The 24127-nt window shown below is 39.6% G+C and overlaps 1 protein-coding gene across 1 annotated transcript in view; it reads right to left on the reverse strand.

Moving 5' to 3' along the window:
• The window catches only part of RIT2 (Ras like without CAAX 2), a 250155-nt gene extending 237776 nt beyond the window's left edge, over positions 1–12379 (reverse strand). The window contains exon 1 of the mRNA XM_059704925.1: positions 12055–12379. Within this exon, the coding sequence (XP_059560908.1) occupies positions 12055–12163 (109 nt within the window). The 5' untranslated portion in view covers positions 12164–12379. The remainder of the gene's footprint in view (positions 1–12054) is intronic.
• Between the last annotated feature and the right edge of the window lie 11748 nt (positions 12380–24127).

The raw sequence follows: 24127 nt of genomic DNA on the forward strand, positions 1-24127 counted from the left end.
CTGCAGTTTATCACAAAGTAATGACTCATGCTACCAGCACCCATACTGAAACAAGAAAATGTCCTGAACTGCAGGATCCCCATGTCTCCCAATCACTGCCTCCTACCTCCCTCAACAGGCAACTAATATCCCAGATTTTAAGGTTATTTCTACAATTTATATAAAATATTTCAATATATAATTTATATAAATATATAATATTTAATATTCTAACACACTTGATTCATTCAATATTATACTGATGAGTATTTAACTTTTAATTTGAAGACATTAGGACTAATGCTGTTATGCGTATTCTGGCCATGCCACTTGTTCCACACATATGTGAATTTCATTTAGAATGTGTAGCTAGTGGTAGAATTACTGGATTATATGGTTAACTGATGCATTTCTTTAGTTTAATACATAGTGCCAAATCATTTTCCATATAAATTGGTGTTTGTGCTAATTTATACTCCCATCACATCCTACTCCACATCTGGCATTATTAGTCTCTTCAATTTTGGCCATTTTAGTGATGTCTTCTTAAGTTTTCAATATGGATATTAATTTAATCTAAAGGTATTAATTTAATTTAATCTAAAGATATATAAATCCAGCCATGATGCTTGATGAAATAACCTAGGAAATTAAAGATTAGTCGAGATCAAAGAAATGAGCCCTAGGTCCTCCAATATCAAGAGATCTAAAAGAAGAGGACGGGCCAACAAAGTCAATTACTTGCCTTCCAAGTGGCAGAATTAAATTTCATTGCATGTCTATCCATCTTCAGACATGCTCGGCTGTCTCAGAATTACAGGGAAAGGCAAATAAATTCAGAGAGGCAGGTAACTTGTGAGTTTGTCACAGGAGAGTATTCTAAGCAAAAATGTTTTCTGTTTGCTTCTCTGTAATAAAGTAGCTGAGAGATACATTTTAAAGGGAAAAATATATTAAAGGCTCTTGCGGAGCAGGTCTAAAGAAATGGTGGAAGCTGATATTAGATTGCTGAAGTTCTTTCATTATAACCAAGCAATGAAAGGAGTGAGTAGTTAAGCAAAAGAGGAAAACCTAGAAAGAAAAAAGTTCTTAACATTAGCAAAGAATTTTTTTTTTCATAGCAGCAATAATTTACTGCTATGGATCTTGTCTTCTTGATTTTAGAGCTTCCTGAAGTCAGGGAGGTGTGATGCTTTGATTATAATCTGGTTCTGGGGTTGTCTGCTACTCTCTGGGTTTCATTTTTCCTTTCATTTTATTTATTTTTTTATTGAACCTATTGGGGTGACATTGGCTCACAAAATCATAGAGGTTTCAAGTCAACAAAACATCACCACTCACTCATTAACCAAAATCACACTCCATCCCAGTTTATTTCCCTTTGCCCATCTCCACTTCCCTGTGGCTATCACCATACTATTCTCTCTCTCTCTCTCTCTCTCTCTCTCTCTCTCTCTCTCTCTCTCTCTCTCTCTTGCTTAATCACTTCATCTTCTTCTATCCATCCCCCAACCCCTCTCCCCTCTGACAGCTGCCAGTCTGTTTCGTGTATCCATGCCTCTGTTTCCATTTTGTTCATCAGTTTATTTTGTTCATTAGATTCTACATATGAGTGAGATTATATGGTATTTGTTTTTCTCTGACTGACTTATTTCACTTAGCACTGTAATCTCCAGGTCCATCCCTTCATTTTAGAATAGAGGTTGTCACAATAAAATCATGACCCAGAATGGTTTTCACCCTCCCATGAAAAATATATATAAATTTGTGGTTGCTTCAAAATTCAGAGGTACACTCACAACCTAACTCAGGTTTGCTCTGTAATAACCAGGAAATACTTTTTCTTTTAGATATTAATAATCATTTTAAGTCATAAACACAAGAGAAAATAAAGTTTTAAGGGTTTGTTTGTTCACTAGGGTTTCCCCAAAACATTTCATAAACTATTTCTCTCCACCCGCACCCAGGTGTACAATAGAAAATGATTTGGAAAATAAAACAAGGGTTATTCTCAGTATCTCATATGTATTTGGCTGCCAGCCCTTTGACTTTCAAGGAATTTGCATTACTTCTGATTCTGCGTATCTACGGGGCATGTGATCACTTCTTTTAATGAGGCATTTGCATCTTCCTTGCTCTTGCCTATCTGACACGTTTTGGTCCCCAATCTTACTTTGGCTTCTTTGTGTTAATGAGCATCCTAAACATAGGATGGGCTTATTCATCTTCAAATTCATTGTCATGAAAGAGCAAAATGGAACCTCGAGATAATTGTTCTGATGGTGGTGGTGTGGAGACCAGACAACAATGGGATGTTGGGGGTTAAAAGATAAGAGGGGACCAATTAGCCTTTACAGTTTCAAGTAATAAATATATATTTATTGTTTTAAAAAATTGTCTGATTTCTTTAATTTTAACAAACTGTATGTGTGTACCTTTTTATTAGCTTTTCTTGCAACTAATATGACTCTTTCCATTTAAATGTAGTAGCATTGCTATGGTGGAGAACAAAGGAAATATCTAATTATTCAAAATTTATTACAACAACATATGTATTAGAGAAATTTATTTCAGTCCAGATTCAAGCACAGGCATGCTTGTTATACAATATAGTTCCTCTAAGACCCTTTGTAGCTTCTGTTACAAGGCTAAGCAATTGTCCCCAAATCCTTTCTCTAGCAGACAGTGGCGTGTGTGTGTGTGTGTGTGTGTGTGTGTGTGTGTGTGATGGGTCTATTAGCATGAATAAAAGAGTTGTTTACTAGGGTAACTAGCAAGCCACCATTATTATTGTCATTGAAATTATCACTCAAGAGCCTAAAACTGAAACTAATCAATATAAAGCTACACAGAGCAAGAGTGGGCATAGAGCAGGTGGATAGATAATGACACACTGATAATACATAATCCAAATAACATTTTCCTTGAACAAATCTGAAAGATCTTCTGCTATCACCCTCCCCGCAACCCAGAGGTAAGCTGCCTTAGGTGGTGGTGTGGAGGAAGGGAGGGAGGGAAGGAAAGAGGAAAGCGGGGAGAAAGAAAAGGAGTGAAGGAGGGAGGCAGGCAGCAGGCAGGCAATAGGACTAATGGAGATGTAATATTTTGAGCCCTATAATTCACATTTTTATATAATATTTTCTAATATTATACAATAACTCTCTGAAGTCATTTTAATTCATATATTTTTAGGATAAGGAATATGGAAATCCAAGTGCTTAAGGTGACATGCTATTAAAGACAATAATCAAAAACAAAGTTATCCAGTCATGGGACAAGCATTATTCAGCATTCACCATGTGTGTGCCAGGTTTTGTTATAAATAGTCTATGAGTATTCATCATTGCAGTAGTTACTGTTGTTATCCCTATTTTATAGATAAATAAGCACCAATCTGGATTTCCTATAATGCTCAGACTTCCAGTTTGCATTGTTTTGTCATAATTTGTATGCTGAGCCCAGATCCTGTAAATCAAGGATAGATCAAAAACATGGATGGTGATTAGCATAGTGGACAGTGGTTAAGAGCCTGGGACCTGGTGGTGGCTAAGACCTTCACAGACATGACATATTCTGGGTTCCTGAGCAAATTACTCTACCCTCTTCAAGCCTCACTTTTCTCATCTGTAAATTGGGGTAATTGCCATGCCCACGCTGCAGCATTTGGGAGGATTCAATAAAATAATGTACATAAAGCACTTAGAACAGGGTTAGGCATATGTAAGACTCAGAAAGGTGAGCTCTTATTTGCTCTTCATTGGGAGAAGAAATTGAAAGTTATAGTTTAGACAAAATAAGAATCATTCCTCCTCATGAGTGTACACAGATTTGAGCAAAATCATACACTGACATGTTTTCTTCTCATTTTAAAGCATATTTAGAGGAACTATTTAGAGGAGTGAGAAACCACGGTTTTCTCATCCATTCAATAAAGTAACTACCCAAGCAATGCCTTCCCTGCACCAGCAGGTTACTCATGAAGGCCATCCCCACTCACCACGGCATATCAAACTAGTTAAAAGTCCTTGTCTGGTATTCCATTGTGAGGCCACATATTTTCTATACAATCTCATTCCAGTTCAATTAAAGATTTTGTTTCCTGGGATTCCAAACCTTATGTGGACTCTGATTCCCCTCTCAAAACAGCATCTCCGGAGAGGCAGAGGCCATCCTCCAGCATCCTCCAACATGGTTCCTGCCTCCCACATACTGAACCTGGAACACACTGATACCCCTCCCATATACTTGGCAATGGCAGGATGCTGATACCCATGAGTGTGGAGACTAGAACAGGTCATATTCCAACCCTGATGCTCTGTTGTTAGCTGGGACATGGTTGTGGCAGGCAGAAAGGGCAGAAGGGATGAGCTGGCACAATTTCCAGTAATGATACTTAGCTGGTGCCTGCTGATGAACCAGAAGAGCAGATGGCACCAGTTCGTGATGGTCATCAGAGAGCTGACATTTATGAGCAAAGCCTGAGTGACTGAGTTGAGATAATTGATGGGCTTTGCAAAACAATACAAAACAAAACAAAAAATAGCCACATTCAGGAATAAGAGTTTCCTGCATGCTTGTAAGCAATGCAGCGGTCTGCCGTCCATCACAACTCTACCACACTACATAAACACATACGCTCAAAAGCAGTCACTACCAGCAACCTAAACTCCAGGTGGAAGAAGCAGATTGCATGTTGATTTATGGGAGGCAGCATAGTCTAATGCAGGGTCGGCAAACTGTGGCTCGGCAAACCGCGGCTCGCGAGCCACATGCGGCTCTTTGGCCCCTTGAGTGTGGCTCTTCCACAAAATACCGGCTCTTCCACAAAATACCGACTTCTGCGCATGGGCCACGAAGTTTCAATCGCACTGTATGTGCGCGCCCGCATGTTGTATTTTGGAACCATGAGCAAGTAAGTCAGGCGGCTTCTGGTTCCAAGCTTATAGCTGAGCAGATGAGCAACTGGTGTTAGGTCAAACTTCCTGACCTCAGTTTGCATTGCTTTCAAAAAATACCATGTGTAAATCTCTGTCTTTGTACCTAATCCATTGCATTATGATTTTCTGGTTACGTATCCTTTTTACTCCAGTGGTCAGAGTGGGGGTTATGTCTAAATCTTGGTAATAGTTAGGGTCTTTCGCAGGTCTTGGCACACATATGCACACATATATCCTCTATTCTTACTAAATGAAAGGACAGGGAAGGTATTTTCCTACACACACACACACACACACACACACACACACACACACACAGTTGACCCTTGAACAACACAAGGGTCAGGGCAGTGTTCCCCCACTCAGTTGAAAATCTGCATATAACTTTTGACTCGCCCAAAACTTAAGAACTAACAGCTTATTGTTGACCAGCAAACTTACTGATAACATAAACAGTTCATTAGCACATATTTTATGTCATATGTATTATATACTGTGTTCTTACAATAAAGTAAGCTACAGAAAAGGAAATGTTATTAAGATCCAGGGGGTACGAGACTCATCCGGGGATCACTTTGTAAGTTATATAAATGTCTAACCACTATGTTCTACACCTGAATCTATTAAAATATTGAATGCCAATTCTAATTTAAAATTTTAAAAAAAATGTTACCAAGAAAATGATAAGGAAGATAAACTATACTTACAATACTTATTGAAAAAAATCCACATATAAGTGAATCTGTGTGGTTCAAACCTGTGCTATTCAGGGGTCAATTGTGTGTGTGCCTGTGTGTGGGTGCATGCCTGTGTGTATGTATGTGTATAGATAGATAGACAGTCAGACAGACAGATGATAGATAGATAGATAGATAGATAGATAGATAGATAGATAGATAGATAAATGATAGAAAATATTATCCCTGAAATAAAGGCCTAATAGATTTCAAAAACTCAACTGATATATTCAGCACCTGTTCACTTTACTCATTGGTATGATCCCAGTTTTAATATTTTCTTATCATTACTGGGTTATTTGACCCCTCTCTCCAATTGAAAGGATTGTCATTTCATCTCTATGTGGTTGAAACCCTCAGGGACTCCTGAATGGACCAGAATGTAACGTACCTGTGGTACCTACATGTTGAAATGTTTGGTAGGAACTTCCATGCTTCCCCTCCCCACCTAATAAGGGTTGCTTTTGTAGAAAATAAAAATTTGTCACATATTTTGGTGTACATGATTTTTACCTCATGTTTGAAATATACCAATGCAGATTTAGCCGCAGTTACAACTCAGGTTCGTTCTATTAGCTCTCAAGAAATAATATAAAAACCCTCAGTGTGGGAAAATGAAAATAGTATAAACATTGCACTTAGACATATATGTGTAGACACCTCAGGTTCATCACTGAATATCTCTGGTCTCTTTTTTTTTTTCCCCATGGGCCTTAGTTTTCTTTCCTATAAGATGCAGACATTAGTTCTACCTCACAAGACTAAGTGAATAGTAATGGAGGCCAGGTGAATGTGATAAACCATCAGCCAGTGGGACACCAGAGTGAGTGTGTGCTAGGAAATGTCAGGAGCCCCCCAGCCTGTGGGTAGTAAGGGACCAATGCAAATGTATTCATTTCTATGCTCTTTCTCTGCTAAAACCATAGAGCTGTACTACTTTTGGTCACTGTAAAATATATAAAGTGCATATGATCTTGGAAACATTGTCAGTCGATACCTTGTACTGGAATACCACTTTCAGTCATTACTTGAGTAAGTAGATGTCAATTTACTTTGCTACTGAGCCTTATGGGAACTCCTTGGCTAATTCCTGCTGACGGCATTGCAATGAGTGATGATCTTCAGTGCAATTAGGGCGGTGACGATTAAGAGTGAGAGCAGAAGCCCCCCCAAGTCTTAAAATCATTTCTTTTCCCCTTGTTTATTTTTATTTTGCTTTTGCAATTCAGAGGGTTCAAATAACACACCGTCATGATGTGAAAATTGTTCCAGATTGTCTGATCCAGAGTTCTGCTAATATGGTAAAACACAGAGCCTCAGGGACCTGAGTGATGCACTTGGTTGTTTGCCTTGATTTAATTCATCACATAAAGTTTCGATTTTCTACCTTTTTATATCAGTTCACTGCAGTTGAAGGAATTGGTTTGCGCTGCCTTCTGTTTACCTCAGAAAATATTGTTATTGCTTTCATTTTATAAATTCCTGCTACATAAAACTCCAAGTGTCTAAAAGAGACAGACTGCAGAAGGATGTGGGGCAGAGTATGATTACTTATTTTACAAATGAGTTTCTTTACCAAAAATTTACAATGGTTGCATTCTAATCAATTCTGAGTTCCCTAATGCTTTTTATGTTTTTAGCTTATTTATTTTGTTTTACTTTTCACAGTTTCCAAATGTAGGTTTTAAGCAAATCTTTAAGAAATTTCTAAGATTTTTAAGTTGGAAGAGATATTTTTCCAATTATCCCTAAAGACACTAAGTTATCAAGTGTGGAGGTATAAAAATTATAGCCCCCACATCCCCTTTTGCCTTTGCATGCTCTGTTCCCAATAAATTCTCTTCCTCTCCAACCCCAGATCTCCCTATACTTTCCCTTCTCAATCTCAAGAAATCCTACTCATCCTTTAATATACAATTTAAATATTATCTCTTCTAGGATTCCTTTGTAACTCCCCCATGCTGATTTAGCCACCCTTTACACTGAGTTTTCACAGCTTGTATGTCAAAGGCCTGACATAAGCTTATCATTTTATAGTGGACATTATATTTTTCCTCTTGAGGTAGTGCCCTCCTAGAGGGCAGGGGCCATGTCTGGAATCATAGTTGGGAATAACACCCTCTCCCTTCCCAATGACTTACATATTTCATACCAATTTAACACCTGACAAAATTTTACACAAAATTTCACCAAGGTATTTCTAAGATTTATCCTAGGGACTGGTATAGAACATGTAGATCTCATTGGATGTTTGGATATGTTTCTCATGAAATTTGATGAAAAAATAATTTAGAATTAGAAAACTTGAGTTATTTTCCTAGTGATTTATTTCTGTGTACTGTTGGACAAATCTCTTAACAGCTCTGTGCCTCAGTTACCTCCATCTGAACATAGAGAATAGATAACCTACTTGCCTCCTTAAAATATTTTACCCTCAAACATAATCATAAAACAGAATAGGTAAAGTATATTTTAGAAAATAAACTCTTAGTAACATTTACTGAATTAGATATCCTGTGTAATTTGACTCTGCACTGAGAGAACCAGATGTAATACAGAGGAAGCAAGCAGACACTAATTGTGCTCTATTATTGAGGACCAACAATTATAATTAAACCACAAAGACAGAAAACAGCTCTAAGGATTATTTAGATTCCAGTAAACTCTTAAAATACAGCTGTGAGATTTTAATTTTTTTCTCTTTCTTTCTTTTTTTTTTTTTTTTTTTTTTTGAGGGAAGAAATGGATGGTAGGCAGTGGAATAAAAAGTGATAGGAGGCTAAGAATATGCCCAAGTTACATGAAATTCAGTGGATAATTAGTACTTATCCTGTGTAAAAATTGGTGTGTGGTGGAACAAAGCTTCAAGGGGGTCATGAGGGTTGAGACCTAGATGTGACACTGGCAAGACCTTCAACTCTCATGACCTGAGTTTCTCCATCTTCAAATAGGGTCAAGGCTATTTCTTGTTTATGCTGTTTTCTCAGCACTTACAGCATTCTTGGATAATATCGGGTGTAATGTTCCATTATATAGATATAAATACAACATACATATGTTTTTATTTATATAGAATATAAGCACTACGTATACGATATAAATACAACATACACATATTTTTATATAGAATATAAGCACTAGGTATAATGTTTAATTATATTAATTTAAAGATTAAACAGATATATATTTATAAGTTGAGAGTGTTAGTCTAGATGGTTTATCTCTCTTCTAAATATAAAATTGAGTTTCTCCTTCATGTTCAGGAATTAAAGAACACAATCCCAACAGCCCTGTCTTCTCAATGGTGAGTGGTGGAACTCTTTGCTCTGTCTGCCTGGGGTGTAAATGAGTTAGATCAAACTTCACCGAAATCTAAAAAAGTATTACCTCCATGACTAGACACAAGTTGTTTTCTTGGGCCTCAGTTTTTCCATCTGTAAAACGGTGACACCTACTCACATTGTGGAGAGGACTGAATATAAGCAAGAAAACCAGGCAGCCCATAGGGGATGTTTTATAGATGTTCACATCATTCTTGTTTCCCTTCTATAGTAACTAGTACAGGCTCCTTGCATAGTACATACTAAATAACTTGTTTATTGATCACTTGTGGTTTGAAATTTCTCACATATAGTAAATACATTTTAAATCTTGGGGTGAGATTTCTGCTCCAAAGTTGCAAGTCCTTCCAAAATTTCCTACCCACCAAAGTATGTCTCAGTAAAATATGGATAGAAAAGAAAACATACCCTAATTTCTCAGTAAGCATAGGAAATTTTCAAGATTGTGTTCACTTAAAAGTTAAGGTCCCAGCAAATTGAGTTTCTCATTTATGTTTTAGGCTAACTCAGAACAGACTCAGAATTACAAACAGTTGATAGCTTGATATATCTTCTTTAGTTTCTACAGAACAGATTTCCCCTTGAAATACCTTCATACAAACCACTGTAACCGACTTGCAAGATCCTATCATGTAAGCTACTGAAACTGTGGGAAGGTAAGTAAATTCTACTTCTTACTATTGATCCAGATCTTCATCAACTCAAAAAGTGGCTTTTTAATTCAAAAATATTGTAGTTCATTTGAAAGCAAACATTTTAACCTTCAAAAGAAGGTTAATTCAGAGAATCAGGGCTTGAACTTTTATATACTGGAAACATGGGCTGAATCACAGGGACCGAGCCCAAGGGTCAGACATGATTCCATCACTCTGATTCCAAACACTGAGTCTAAGGATAGCATTTCCTAAGCCTGGAATTGTAGTATGAGTTATACACTCCCTGAAAGTCACAGCCAATGGGTTATGTATAAAGTTAGTACAACTGAATTTATTCACCCTCTTTTACTCTTGACCGTCTCTGAAGTGAATTGGCTGCTCCTACCACACTGGAAAAGTTTTGCTCACGTATTTAAAACCTGGCTTCTTTTGTACAACATGGAAGTGAGAGCAAACCAGGTCACTCTGTTAACCATTTTGGTATGTCAAAAATTTCTAGTTATTGGAGAGGTGACAGTGGCCAGTCAGGTCAAATAATACATGGAGGAACTCAAAATAGGAGAATGCATACCATTTCCGGGATAAGTACATTGCTGAAGGATGCTTCTATCCACCATCTCTTCTCTACACATTTCATTTTTATGGAGCAAGTGACTCAAACCTAGTTACTCTATTCCCACATCCTCCAACCTCCTGATGAAACAAGAAAATACCAAGCCAGCTAACAAAGATAATACATGGGCACATTATGGGACCCTTATAGCATCTCTCTGACCTCACAAGGAGCTGGTGGCATTTCTGTTGATCAATCTTCTCCCTTTTCCTTAGATTTGGTTCTCTCTCTTTTTGATATTTTCTTTTCATGTTGTTTCTTTTTTCCTCATTGTGTCTGACTGACTAGGTTTTTTCAAAGCATAGTTTTATTTATATAAATTGTTTTCTCTTTATCTTTCCTCTGTCCCTCCCGCCCTAATCATTACCTACTTAAATTCTTTCCCCATTACATTCTTTTAAAAAGGAAATTAAAAAAAAAAATTCCTCATTCATACATATTTGTGAAGCTTTTCACGTTACCTTTTCTTTCTAGGACAGATGACTAACTTTTCTCACTTTGACATGCAGGCAGCAATTGGGCATACCCAGATTTACCGTTTTCTTTTCTTCTTATAGTAATTCCTTTGGGGGAGGGGTTTCAACTTTATGTCTCTTGCTATTTTTCTAGCCTCTTTACTTGCTGTCCTCTAAAGTCACACTCTCTTTTTCCCTCCTTTACTGATCAACTTTCTTATCATGATGGACCCATTACTTATCAACATTTTTGGGTGTGGGTGTCTATACCAATAATGTTGGCCTCAACTTTGAATCTTTTTGCCAAGCCTTAAAACTATTGATTTTTTTAAAAAAAAAATGTTTTGCCCATGCTAACTCTCACATTTCTTTTGCTTTTTGGCACCCCCAAAGAAGGTATCCCCCGTGAAATTTTATATTTATATAAAAAGTTTGCTTATCTATTTATGTTTTATTGATATCCATAGCCCAAGATTGGCATCATTACTACAAACACTACTACATACATACTTCTTCAATTTGTTATATTTGGCCTTTTAAGCCCCTGAAGAAACCCCACCACTGACAACATGTGTTTTTTTTGCATCATAAACAATTTACCACTCTACCTCCATGGCCACTTATATTCTTTATCCTTGCAATTGTCCCTTTTAACTTAGTTCATCACATTTGTGTTGATCACCCTGCCTGGGCCCCACAGTGAACACCATTCCTTACACAGCGGTCACTTCAAAAACCACCTTTCCCCTTGCCATCGGAAGCCCACACATGCTGCGTCAGGTCAGAGACAAGGCAAGGGGGACAGGAAGCCCCTAATCAGAGAAACAAACACAATCACCAGCACTGATAATCCTGCATGTCTGTCTCTGTTTATATATGTGTGTGTCATTGAATAGTCATAGCACTTTATATGAATCTTTTTGAAAACAGGAGCAAATTTTCTTATACCATGATTATTTCAGAAATATCATATATATATATAATATCAAATATTATATATATAAATCATATATAAATATATATGTATATATATATATATATTTACATATATATTTTAAAGATATATATGATTACCCAGCAGGAAACCAAAGGACAAAATAATCCTCTTAAAGTTCTATATATCATCAGTGGCTGCCTCCCAATTCTCCTGACTCATCAGCATCTCTGAACAGTCCTCACACTGTTAAACATCCTGCCAGATACTTGGAGGCTCACTGCTGCAGCCCACTAGCCCAGACAGCATCAGCATTATTACTGTTATTATTATTTTTTTTACTCTGCAGAGTTGCCTCTACAGAGGTTCCTCCTTCCCCAGCATTTTGGTGTTAAAACTTACCGCTTTTACCAACTCCCCCTGCTCCCAGCATTACCACCTTGTACTCTCTGGACCCGCCTGAGGCTGTCGCGCTGCTGGGGGAGCAGCTGGCTTCGTTTTCTACCTCCATCTTACCGGAGGGACTGGAGGAGAATAAAGAAGGAAAAAGTCGCCCGTGTCAGGTGCTTGCTCAGAGATTAAGCAACTCTAAAACTGTGTCAAAAGAGAGGTTTAGGACGAGGTAAGAACCATCAGCGCGGGGCTGGCTGTTGGTCCTGTGCTCTGAGCGGGTCTCATAGCAACCACTCAATTGCTTCCAATAAAAATCTGGCTTTTACCTACCCCCCCTCCTTCCCGGTCCTTCACTCTTGCACTCTCCCGCTAGTGCTCCTGTTCTCTGTGGGTCTTTCTGTCCGTCTGTCTCTCTGTGTGGCTCCCTCTGTCTGTTTCACTGTTTGTTTGTTTTTCCCCTTCCCTCTCCGTTTCTCCGTTTCCCACCCTCACTCTTTGTTTCTGTCCTTTCTCCCTCCTGCCCCCTGTGCCGTGCCAGCTGTTAGAGGCACACATGCTTGGCTCCCATCCAGGCTGGGCGGCTAGAATGGAGTGAATCGGGGACGGAAGTAGTAGAAACATTCTGTCTCACAGGCTGATGATTTCTGTAGCTATAGCTTCAGAGACACTGTTTTCTTCTGAGCAGTCAGTTCATTAAGAAAGATGGCTGTTGCTTATCTTCTTGCTTTTCAACATCTTCTTCCACAGTTCTTCATTTGGGAAGAGAGTTGCTACCAATTTAGGGGAAAAACAAACCAACAGTAACTCAGGGCTTTTCAGGACTGGTATTTGCTCTTGTTGAAAAATAGCTGGCTCACAGAAATAGTGTCAGCTCACATGCGAGCTGCAGTTCTAACATACGGAGATATTTGAAATTAGGTCATTGTCCTGCATGGACACGGGTCATCCTTGTTTACACTCAGTTATTAGGACCAACCTAAAACACAAGGATCCTGTCAAGCATGAAAGAGATACTTAATTTTTTTTTTTTTTTGCTGAAAATTATGGTAGCATTAAAGATCATTTATAATCATTTTTCAAATGTCTAAACTCTTACCCCTTATTTGAATTCATTAAAGCTTTATGGTGTTTGCTTTTCTGGGGAAAGCTTCTAAACTAAAAACGTCTTAGAATGCTTTCAATAGTCCCTACTTGTTATAGTCAGACCCGATCTTTCAAACAAGATGGTGATAATGTTCTGTATATTTACCGTCTATTTTTTTCTGTTGTGAAATTGGATCATGATTACATGCAGTTCAATGTTTGGTGTACAAAGGCTTTTATTTCTATCTATATTTTAAGATCCTCTAAAAAAGAAACTATATTTAATCAGTCCCTTTATAACTACAGTGTATGACCAAATGTTTTACACAGAGAAGGTGCTCACTATATTGCAGGTAATTGGAGAGGTGCCATATAGTCTGTCATAGCCAACAGCCCAGGCTCTGGAACCTGATTGCTTGCTTTCAAATCTGCCCCAGCCACTTACTGGCTGTGTGACCTTGGGTAAATTGCTTCACCTCTCTGTATCTCAGTTTCTTTTTCTATGGCTTATTAAAGACCTACTTTATTAACTCATAAAGTTTAATTAAAATGGTTTATTAAAGACCTACTTTATTAACTCATGAAATTTAATGCATGCACAGTACTTAAAAGTATTTTGGCAAATTGTAAGTAGCATGTAAGTGTATGATTATTTTATCATTACTTTTTAGTTACTAGTGCTCCCAGTCTTCTGTATATGAGCACTCACCAAAAGAAAAGAACATCTCTTCCTGTGTTTATTGGCATCCCTGTCTTCTTTGCTAAAGTATCTGTTCAAACCTTTCGTCTATTTTATATCAAGACTAGGAGCCCAGTGCACAAATTCGTACACCTTGAAAGGAACTGTGGGCAGCAAATCTGCAGTGGGCACAGGGGCAGGTGTTGGCCCATCCTCCATGCTGCCCCTGCCCAGCCCCTCCTGCCACGGCCACCAGTCCCCTCTCTGCTGGCAGCCCCGCTCCCGCTGCCGCCACCCCCATGCGCAGACGTGCTCTGCTCAAACCTGATGGCACAGAGAGATTGGGGCCAGAGCCAGCAGCGGGTGTGAGCAGGGCGGGCGCTGGCAGTGGGTGCGAGAGGTGGCTACTAGCCCTGATCACCCCTCAGGAGCAGGGTGAGGTGGAGAAGCCCTGAAGGGTAATTGGGACAGGCAACTGCCACTGGCACCCACTGACAGCGCCAAGCAATTGGAGCTGGTGCCAGGCATTGGCAGTGGGTGCGAGTGGTGGCTCCAGCAAGGCAGCAGGTGTGAGTGGGGCCAGCACTGGCACCAAGTGTGAGTGCTGGGTGAGACCGCGGCACACAGGAGCAAAGAATTTTCTGTAACCACCAAAGGCTCATCTTGATGACAGCGACTGGTGCCCCACCTTGGTCTGTCGCCCTTGCTCACCTGCTCCACCATCCTGCCGCAGCCTATGCCCACCATGTTCCACACTTTGTTGCCTGCTGCCAACACCTGCCATGTACTGCATGTGCCCCCTGGTGGTCAGCACACATCATAGCGACCAGTTGTTAGGTTGTTTGGTTGTTACCCCATTTGGTCTATTTGCATATTAGGAATATATCTATCTATCTATATATATATTTGTGTTTGTATTGAGTTTTCAGAGTACTTTATATATTCTAGATGTAAGCTTTTTATCAGATATATGTTATGAAAATATTTCCCCCCAGTCTGTGGCTTTTCTATCAATATTTTTCAAAAAAGCAGGGGTTTTAAATTTTGATTGAGTCCAATTTGTAATTTTTTTCTTTTAAATGACACCTTGTTCAATGATTTTACTCCCAATTCTCTTTTCATCTCTTTCACCTCTTCATTGCAGTTTTGCTTATTGTTAGGGCCCTATTTATCACCTTCCTGTGAGTAACTGCCACGTTTGTAACTGTTAGACCCAATTTTCACCTTGAACTTCAAAACTGAATCTATCTCCTGAATGCTTCTATCAGAAACCCTGTTTGTATCTCACCCTCAGTATGTGCAAAAATACATCACTCTGATTCTCAATAACCACACTCTATCACCTTCTCCAAGTCCTAGCTTCAGTTCAGCCTCCTCTGCTATTGGACTTCCATGACTGAAGTAACTCCATAATTTATCCTTCCTGAGTACAATCCCACTGCCCTTTCCTCCTTTCACCACTCAGTTCATCCTGCACATTGATGTCAGGAAAATCCACCTAAAATGTCAACCTGACTGACCCTATAGTACACATGTTCATAAATCACACACCTAAATTATGCAGTCTCATAGCTTAAATGGGACACAGGGACACAAAGTATTTATTCCAGACTTATCCCTTCACTCAATAGAATAGAGTCTGGCAAAGTGGGTGGCTTGCCTCTCTTCCAACAAAACTGTCATTTCCATAATCAGCTGTGGCTATGTTATAATTACCTTGTAATTGACGCATGGATATTTTATTCCTCAATGAAAATAAATATGTAAACAATAGCATGTAGCTTCAAGGTCTTTTTGGTTTTGGTTTCTAGTCTGGTGCAGACATTCTTATGACACTGAGCAAATCACTTACCCCTCTGAGCTATCCATCCCACCATCTGTGACTCTATTTCCATGTCAGCAACCCTGATTTGGTGGTAAAGCACAGGGATTATCCTTCCAGCTGGGTCCTTTGTACTGTGTTTTCTGGTACACATCCTATATAATAAAGAGGTAATATGAAAATTGACCATCACTCCAACACACAAGATTGCCCCTCCCATGTGGACACAAGATGGCTGCCACAAGATGGCCAGCAGGGGAGGGCAGTTGGGAGGGACCAGGCCTGCAAGGCAGGGCAGTTAGGGGTGACCAGGCCTGCAGGAGAGGGCAGTTGGGGGTTACCAGGCCTGCAGAGGAGGACAGCTAGGGGAGACCAGGCCAGCAGGGGAGGGAAGTTAAGGGATCGGGCCTAAATGGGCAGTCGGTCATCCCTCAAGGGGTCCCAAATTGGAGAGGGTGCAGGCTGGGCTGACAGATACCCCCCTCCCCCGCATGAATTTTGTGCACCAGGCCTCTAGTATTTTAATATTAAAAGTGAGGAGTACATGAGATGTCCTTTAATGGTAAGTATATGAATGACCTGACAAATATGTTTGCTGCGAGAGGAAACTTTAACCAGTGAATTAGCTTTCTTTTCAATAGCTAATGTATCTGTCCATATTCCTCCAATGGTAATCAGTGAGATTTTTTTTCTATTTACATGAAAAACATGTTCTGTAGGGAGGCATTCCATACTATAAAACCCTCTTTATTTACATCTTCTTTGATATTCTAATGAATTCCACTCTCATCTCTTCTCCTGACTTACTAAGGGTCTGATTGATAATGTTGAACTTTGGAGGATTCTAATGTTACTGATTTTCAGTTTTACTAAGTGAACTTTAAAAATTTGCATGCTTTGTGCCTTGAGCAATGCACCCAATAGTCTGAGGGTGTGTGTGTCTGTGAGAGAGAGAGAGAGAGAGAGAGAGAGAGAGAGAGAGAGAGAGAGAGGGGGTATCTTCCAGGTGTATAAATGTTTATTAAAGTGAAATATTTAAGTAACCAAGATCATTACATGGCAGATTGATTTGCTCTCTGGAAAATGATTTAATGATTGGCATTTAGGAGGTCCAAGATGGCAGTAGCACAGCAGCATGTGAACTCTACTCCTCCCATGAGCATGCTCAAATGTACACAGATGAAGGTCAGTTACTCCTTAGAGACCATTGAGGGTTGAATGAACAGCTCCTGAAGAACAAACAAAAGAAGAGTCTGAATGGAGAGGGCTGGGAAACTGAGGAACCCCGGGAGCTGCGGGCACTCTCCCTGGGAGAGGCCAGTGAGCTCCATTATTTATGTTCCCCTCTGCTTCCTTAAGGCAAATGGGAGCTCTATCCTGGGCCTCCGCCTACCTGCTAGACCACCATAGCACTTTCCAAGCTACAGTACCTGTTGTCTTTTGCCTTTGAGCAAGAGGGAGCAAGCACAAACAATAGGGTGTCACCACATGCACCTGGTCTCCAGGGGAAAGCACTCCAGCCAGAAGGCCAGTGCCTCAAGCCCTTTGAGCCCATGCTCAGCACCAAGAGGCTTCCCTAAACTACATGGCACAGAGGTCTGGTCTATCCAGTACCACAACAAATAGAGGAAGACTGTATACTGGAGCACTCTGGAGACTGGGAATTCCATAGGGCAGGAGGGGGTTCCATCCAGGTGCTCTGGCCTACCTGCCACAGGTTCCAAGACACATGGCACACAGAGCTTATACAGAAACTACTTCTACATAAGGCCGCTTTCCCAAGAGTGGGAGACAGAGCTGTCTTGTCTAATTTTTGTAAACAAACATAGAGAGTCAAACAAAATGAAGTCTTCCTTTGCTTCCTCTAAGTCTAACCAACCCTGACACTTGCTATCCTTTTTGAATGTCACATGATTCCCGTTGAGTGCTCATCTCCATCCAGCGAAGAACCAGGTGTTCATTCACAACCATTCCACTCCCCTGAGCAGGATCCAAGTCCTTCTTAGAGTACAGAGGGGGAACTAACTTAACAAGCAATTCCTTCAAATAAATGCATTAATTCTAATAAGTATGGATATGTAACTAAAATACTAAGCTATCCAGTCATTGTAAGAGGTCTGTGGGGGAGAAGTTGGACTCAGCCAGTCACTGACAGGCAGAGCTCCTGACAACCTTGTCCACAAAGTCACTCTTCTCTTCATTTGAAGATTTATACGTTTATTAAAATGATTTATTTACATTCCAGTTCACCTTCCTACACAATGGTGACCCTGCCATATTCATCTTTATCTCTCCAGAGTTGAGCACAGTGCCTGGCATGTGCTAGGTGCCTAAATGAGGGAATTAATTACACCAAGTGGGTAACTGTCTATTACCACTATTAATGAAATTAACCTTGCAAAGTTTATTATTTACTATTTACTAGTACACTCTAATTAAAAGATAAATCATGGAGGGAAGAGATAGCAAAGTAGTTGATAACCTCTGGGTAGATTAAGGTTGGGAGTGTATGCTCTCACCATGGGATAGAAGAGCATTATAAACCAGGAGATAACACCACTGCTCAGGACAAAAAGCAAACTGGAAATGTCAAGGGATAAATAGAAAAGAGCTAACTTTGCAACTGGGAGGCAGAGTTCTATCTGCAGAGCACAGGCCTCTCTATCACACCGATCCCTCACAAACATGTACAGTAAAACTCACAACAGGTGGCAATACTCCTGGTTGTGGGAGGATTCAACTTTTTTCCTAAAGGCCCATTAAGACTGAAATAGTTGGAAGGAGAGATCTTATATGTGGTCCAAATAACTGGCATCCATTCATTTATTCTTTCAACATGTATTCATTCAGTAAATATGGATTGATTTGCTCATTCTCAGATTCATTCATTCAACTGTAGTAGAGTTATGTGCTTTTTTAAAATGAAGAAAAACACAATATAGTCAATGAGTTCAAAGTGGTTACACCAATGTGTGGGAGAAAGACAACTGCATATCAGGCTCTGAAATAAGACAGGATGTGGCAGGCAGTTGGATAGATGAATGAGCAGAGCCTGATAGAAATATGGGGGAAGGAGAGACTGACTTCAAATAAGAAGACACGATGAGATGTCAGGGAATGGGGAGTACCTGGCACTAGATTTAAAGTAGGACTTCACATTGAAGAAATTACAAGAAACAAGGGTATTCAAAGTTTAGATATTAGGTTGTTCGGCAAATTGCAAGTTAATATTATTTTGGTGATGCATAGGAACACAGTCCAAAAGTTGGATTATAAATAAATCATGGAGAACTTTAAATTGTAGCACACAAAGTTTGGATTTCTTTGGGGTTATTTTTTTCTTTTTACCTTTATCTTTAAGCAAAGCATGATGCCCAGTTTAAAGTAGAACAGGGAATAATAAATACAAGCTTTGGATTAGAGGAAAATTAAGGTCTGGCTCAAATTATTCTTCCATTAAGCCTTTGTGATTTTTCCATATTCAAGTGATTTGAAACTAAGCTAAAATTTTATATGTTTATTATTGCTGTAATCACTAATTTGACCCATAGCATTCCACAATTTACTAAATTGTAATCTACTTGAAGAAGGAGCACATGGGTCCAGCACCATGGGAATTATAATTTTAAGAAAAGTATGTGGAAAATAATTTATGCTTATTATCTATTAATTATTATATTTTCCTTATGAACAATTGTAAACCTACTTTTGCCCCACCCTGTATATTACATATATGTCTGTATATGCAATATATATGGGCATCTTTCAGTTTTGTGAAATTTAGGTATACATTTTAACTGGTTTCTATTATAGCTTTGAATAATGGATTGAAAGTTCAAAATACAAGGTCATAGTAACAAAAGTGCCACTCTGTTACCATAACATTACCATAAAAAAAAAGAGTTAGTTGTGAGACTGCCCCAATTTCCCCTGAGAGATATGAAATTAGGATTGGAGAGGTGCCTTGAACTCAGTATAACCTTCCATCTGGGGAAGAGATCTCATAATCACTGATTTTTGATCTACTAGAGGCCTGACGAACAAAATTAATGGAAGAGTAGGCCTCCCTTCCCCTGGCTGCAGGCACCAGATTCCCTCTGGCACCCAGGACCCAGGCTTCCCTCCCCTAGCTGCCAGGAAGCACCCGGGACCTGGGCTGGCTTTCCTCGGGCTGCCCACAGGCACCCAGGACCCGGGCTTACTTCCCTCATGCTCTGGCGTCATCAGGAAGGACATCCGGAATGACGTCTGGTCTAATTGGCATATTACCCTTTTATTAGTACAGATTCTTTGAACATTGAGTATCAGAGAGTTTATTATTTTACAAAATGGGGTACTATGACCACCTAAGATAGTGAAAAAACACTCAAATTTTGGAGTAAGAGAAGTCTCATTATGGATTTGATCTTTTTTTCCAACTTGTTAACTGTGAAATGAACAAATCTTTGCTTCTCAGAGCTTTAGTTTCTCATCTGCAAAATCTAATATACTTGGGTTTTGTGAGGTTCAAATGAGATGATATAAATTTAGTGTCTGGAAACACTCATTAATGGTATAAAATTAAATATTAGAAAAGTCACTCCTTTACCAATGTCATCCAATAAGAGAGAAATCATCTGAGGGTTTTGGTCATATCAGTACCATGCAAGGTGAACCCTGAGTTGAAGCAGGGACAGGCCAGTGGGAAAGGTGCACAGTTTGTACGAAAACATGAAAGTGCATTTAATTCTTTCCTATTCTTGTAAATTTTTGTAGGTATATTTTATCACAGGTCTGTGACAGATCTTGACTTTTGTGTGTTAGTTATATTGCTTGGTATGCCTTTCAGCTAAAAACTCTCTCTTTTTTATATTCTAAACTTTCCCTCACTTAGCTCCAAACCATCTTTCTTATCCTATTATCTTTTACGACTGTAAATAATTTGCTTTGTTTATTTTGTTACCTTGACAATATTTATAGATCATGTCATAGAAAGCCTCCCTTAGAGACCTCTCTTTTGTAGAGTATATAAATTTAGTTCCTTATGTCTAAACTCTTCTGTCTTGCCCTTTAATCTGGGATATATTTTGTTGACCTTCTGAATTTTTTGTCTCAATTTACCTCTATAGCTTGTCAGTATTACAAAGAAAAATTATGCTGGAAAATTAATGGTTTGAAGTGATAGCTAGCAAAGAGCTAAAACATAGCTTCCCCAACATTCTAACTAAACTACTTACATAGCTGTAGAAAATAGAGAAGCAAGTACACTGCAGACAAAGCCTAGGAACAATAAGGCTAACTTGAGGGAGGAGGGAACGGTATCACTGATTACTTCTGGACTTGGCTCGATGAAATCAACCAATCCGCTGTCCCAAAAACTGACATGGCGAATTGTGAAACATACACTATCTACACCCTCCCTCTGGCTTAGAGATGAGAGTCTATACCAAACATTAAATCAGACATACATTATTCCACTTTGCAAATGTTGATATTTGAGATGGTCAGAAGCCTGCTTTCATATTACTTTAAAAAATAATCTATTCATAATTGCAGCTTGTGGGAAGCCACCTTTTGTCTTCACTAGCAGAGAGGTGTGGACAAGGTACCCGGAAGGCTGGTGACCCTTGAAGCCCTGGCAAAGGTCAGAGCTATGCACCCACTGTTTAATCCAGACAATGGTAGCTGAAGCAACTTCCCCACCAGATAGTCATGTAAATCCTTACTGATAAGATAGTCTGCCTGTTACTGGAACTTGCCTGCCTAAGGGCTATGGGTGGATCCCAAACTGAATAAAAATATGGCAAGGCCTGAGCACAAGTGGAATCCATCCTCTGGGGATGGGCTCTCGCCTGGCCCCCCAATTTCCAAATTATTATTTCTTGTCTTTTCTCTTTCATTTGTGTGTGGCCCCTCTTCCAGATCCTGAATCCTGAACCACAATGGATGTTGGGGGAAAACACACAACACAGCGGCTCATACAAAATAGCAATAGGGGGGTATAGCTCAGTGGTAGAGCATTTGACTGCAAAATAGCAATATGCTAGGTACATGAGAGGTGCGTGGATAGTTAAGTATTCCAAATTAGATGGGTAATCAAACAACACCTAGGAGAGGTATGTGTTAGATATTATGAATTATTTAAGTACTTCTGTTTAGGAAACTAAGAGTGAAGACCAAACAGTCTGGTCAAACAAGATCTGAGGATGAGTAACCAGAAAGGGAGTTTCTGAAAAATACTGTGGCACAGGAAAATAAATGTTTTCATGATGACAAAGAAAAAAATCAAACTCTGAAAATCTTAAAATTTTATATAGTTTGATCCAAAAGAATAGGTACATATTCTTTAAGAATATGCCAGAATATGTTCTTTATTGGAAAAGTATAAAGCTATATAAAGAGAAGGTTCTCAGATTAAAGTACAGTAGTGGGAGGTACAATGTAATAATCATAAAGTAATGCATGGTGCTTTAGTACCAGGTACCAGAACTGGCTCATAGTGGGTCCTCATTAAATGTTAGCTCCTATATGCAATCACAACAGATTGAATAATCCTATATAATAAAAGCCCAATATGCTGTGTCTGGTTGTCCGGTCGTCTGTTCAACCAATCAAAGCCTAATATGCTAATGAAATGCTAAGGCTGCTCAATCGATAGCTATGACATGCACTGACCACCAGGGGGCAGATAGTCAACCAGTCACTATGATGTGCACTGAACACCAGGGGCAGGGGGCAGACGCTTCGACCAGTAGGTTAGCTTGCTGCTGGGGTCCCACCAATCAGGACTGAGTGAGATGGGCTGGACATGCCCTGGAGCCCTCCTGCAGTCCCTCCCAAGCTGGCCAACCTCCCGTGTCCCTCCCTAGCCCCTATTGTGCACTGGTGGTGTCCCTTGGCTTGGCCTGCACCCTCTTGCAATCCAGGACCCTCAGGGGATGTCAGAGAGCCAGTTTTGGCCCAATCCCACAGGCCAGGCCTAGGGACACCACTGGTGCATGCATGAATTCGTGCATCAGGCCTCAATAATAATAATAATAATAATAATAATAATAATAATAATAATAAATAAGTACTATTGAAAAGTGAAAAAAAAAACCTTTCTGTTTCAATAATGAAGTTTACACCCAAACTCAAGATGCTAAAGTCAGATTTGATGTCCTTAAATCATAAATCAGTGGGGGCAAAACTTAAGATCTTTCCCCAGGATGGAGAGAAAATGAAAGTTGATGACAATGATGAGAGCAATGATAGAGCTAGAGAACATTGGACTTTCACCCAACTCACTTTTCTTCTCCCTGTTCCTCTTAGAGAGGTGGGGAATGAGTATGCTGGGCATTGTGCTGGATTTGCTGCAAAGCACCAGCAAAAACCACCAGGTCAGGAGACAGTTGCTTTAGGAGCAGGTATGACGCAAGCAGGAAATAACCTTTTTTCTTCATTTAACTACTATGTATGTTCCTTACTGGGGGGGGGGGGGGGGGGAATATACACACACACACACACACACACACACACACACACACACTTATACATACAGTATCTTGGAAACAAAATCAAAGCCAAAAAAGGCTAATTTTAGGAAGGAGTCTAGTGACTAACCAATAATATGAAAACAAAGGCATAGCAGTGAAAACAAAAGAACCCAAACCAGACATTGGGGGAGGGGACAGAAATCCAGTCAGGAAGCCCCGAATTGGAAGACAGACCAGAAGAGTGGGATCAAGTGAGCTCCCATGGGGCATTAAAATTGGCTGAAACAACCACCAGGATAAATTTCTTAAGTTGATGAATCCATGTTTCATTAGATGCCTTCAAGTGTTACATGGGAAACAGCTCTTCCCAGGCAGGGCCAACCTTGCCTGGAAAGGATCTGATTTCTGGAAAATATAAGTTATTTATATAAAGCCAAATAATTAATTCATGTGTCAGTAGGTTTTGAGCTCACATGAGAGGTCTTACTTTTTTACTGAGCATAGTTCATTAAGATGCCAATGAAAGGGTCTGTTGATATAAATAAAGATGGATGGCCAAAAGAAAGCTAAAACATGAAATGGAAGTTAGCCAAGAAAGTTGCCCAGGGCCTCAGCCCTTGCACCGTATGTGTCAGATCGGGAGCCCCTCTGTGACGGGCAGAGCTCTAGGAGCCATAGGAGCCCACTAATGCCGCACCCACTTGGATCGTGTTAATTCTGTGCCCACTGAGCAGAATTCTAGATTTAAATTTGCCCTTTCAGGAAGATAATCCAAATCCTGAATTTGGACAGAAAGACTTTGTCCATCACCTAGACCTCTGTCCCCATCTTGGCAACACCCTCCCTCACATCCCAGGTTTGAACTCATTCAACTTCAGCTTCCTACTTCAGAGACTGGGGAGCTCAGGGTGAAGGAATTCAGTGGTTCACCACTGTTAATGCAAAGAGTTTCCTTTTTTGGAGATGAAGTCTTTCTCTTGCTATCTTCTACTTAGTTCTGCCTTCAGAAATGAGACGGAAACAGTCTAGTCCCACTTTGATGAG

This window comes from Myotis daubentonii, chromosome 8, assembly GCF_963259705.1.
Source record: "Myotis daubentonii chromosome 8, mMyoDau2.1, whole genome shotgun sequence".
Lineage (NCBI taxonomy): Eukaryota > Metazoa > Chordata > Mammalia > Chiroptera > Vespertilionidae > Myotis > Myotis daubentonii.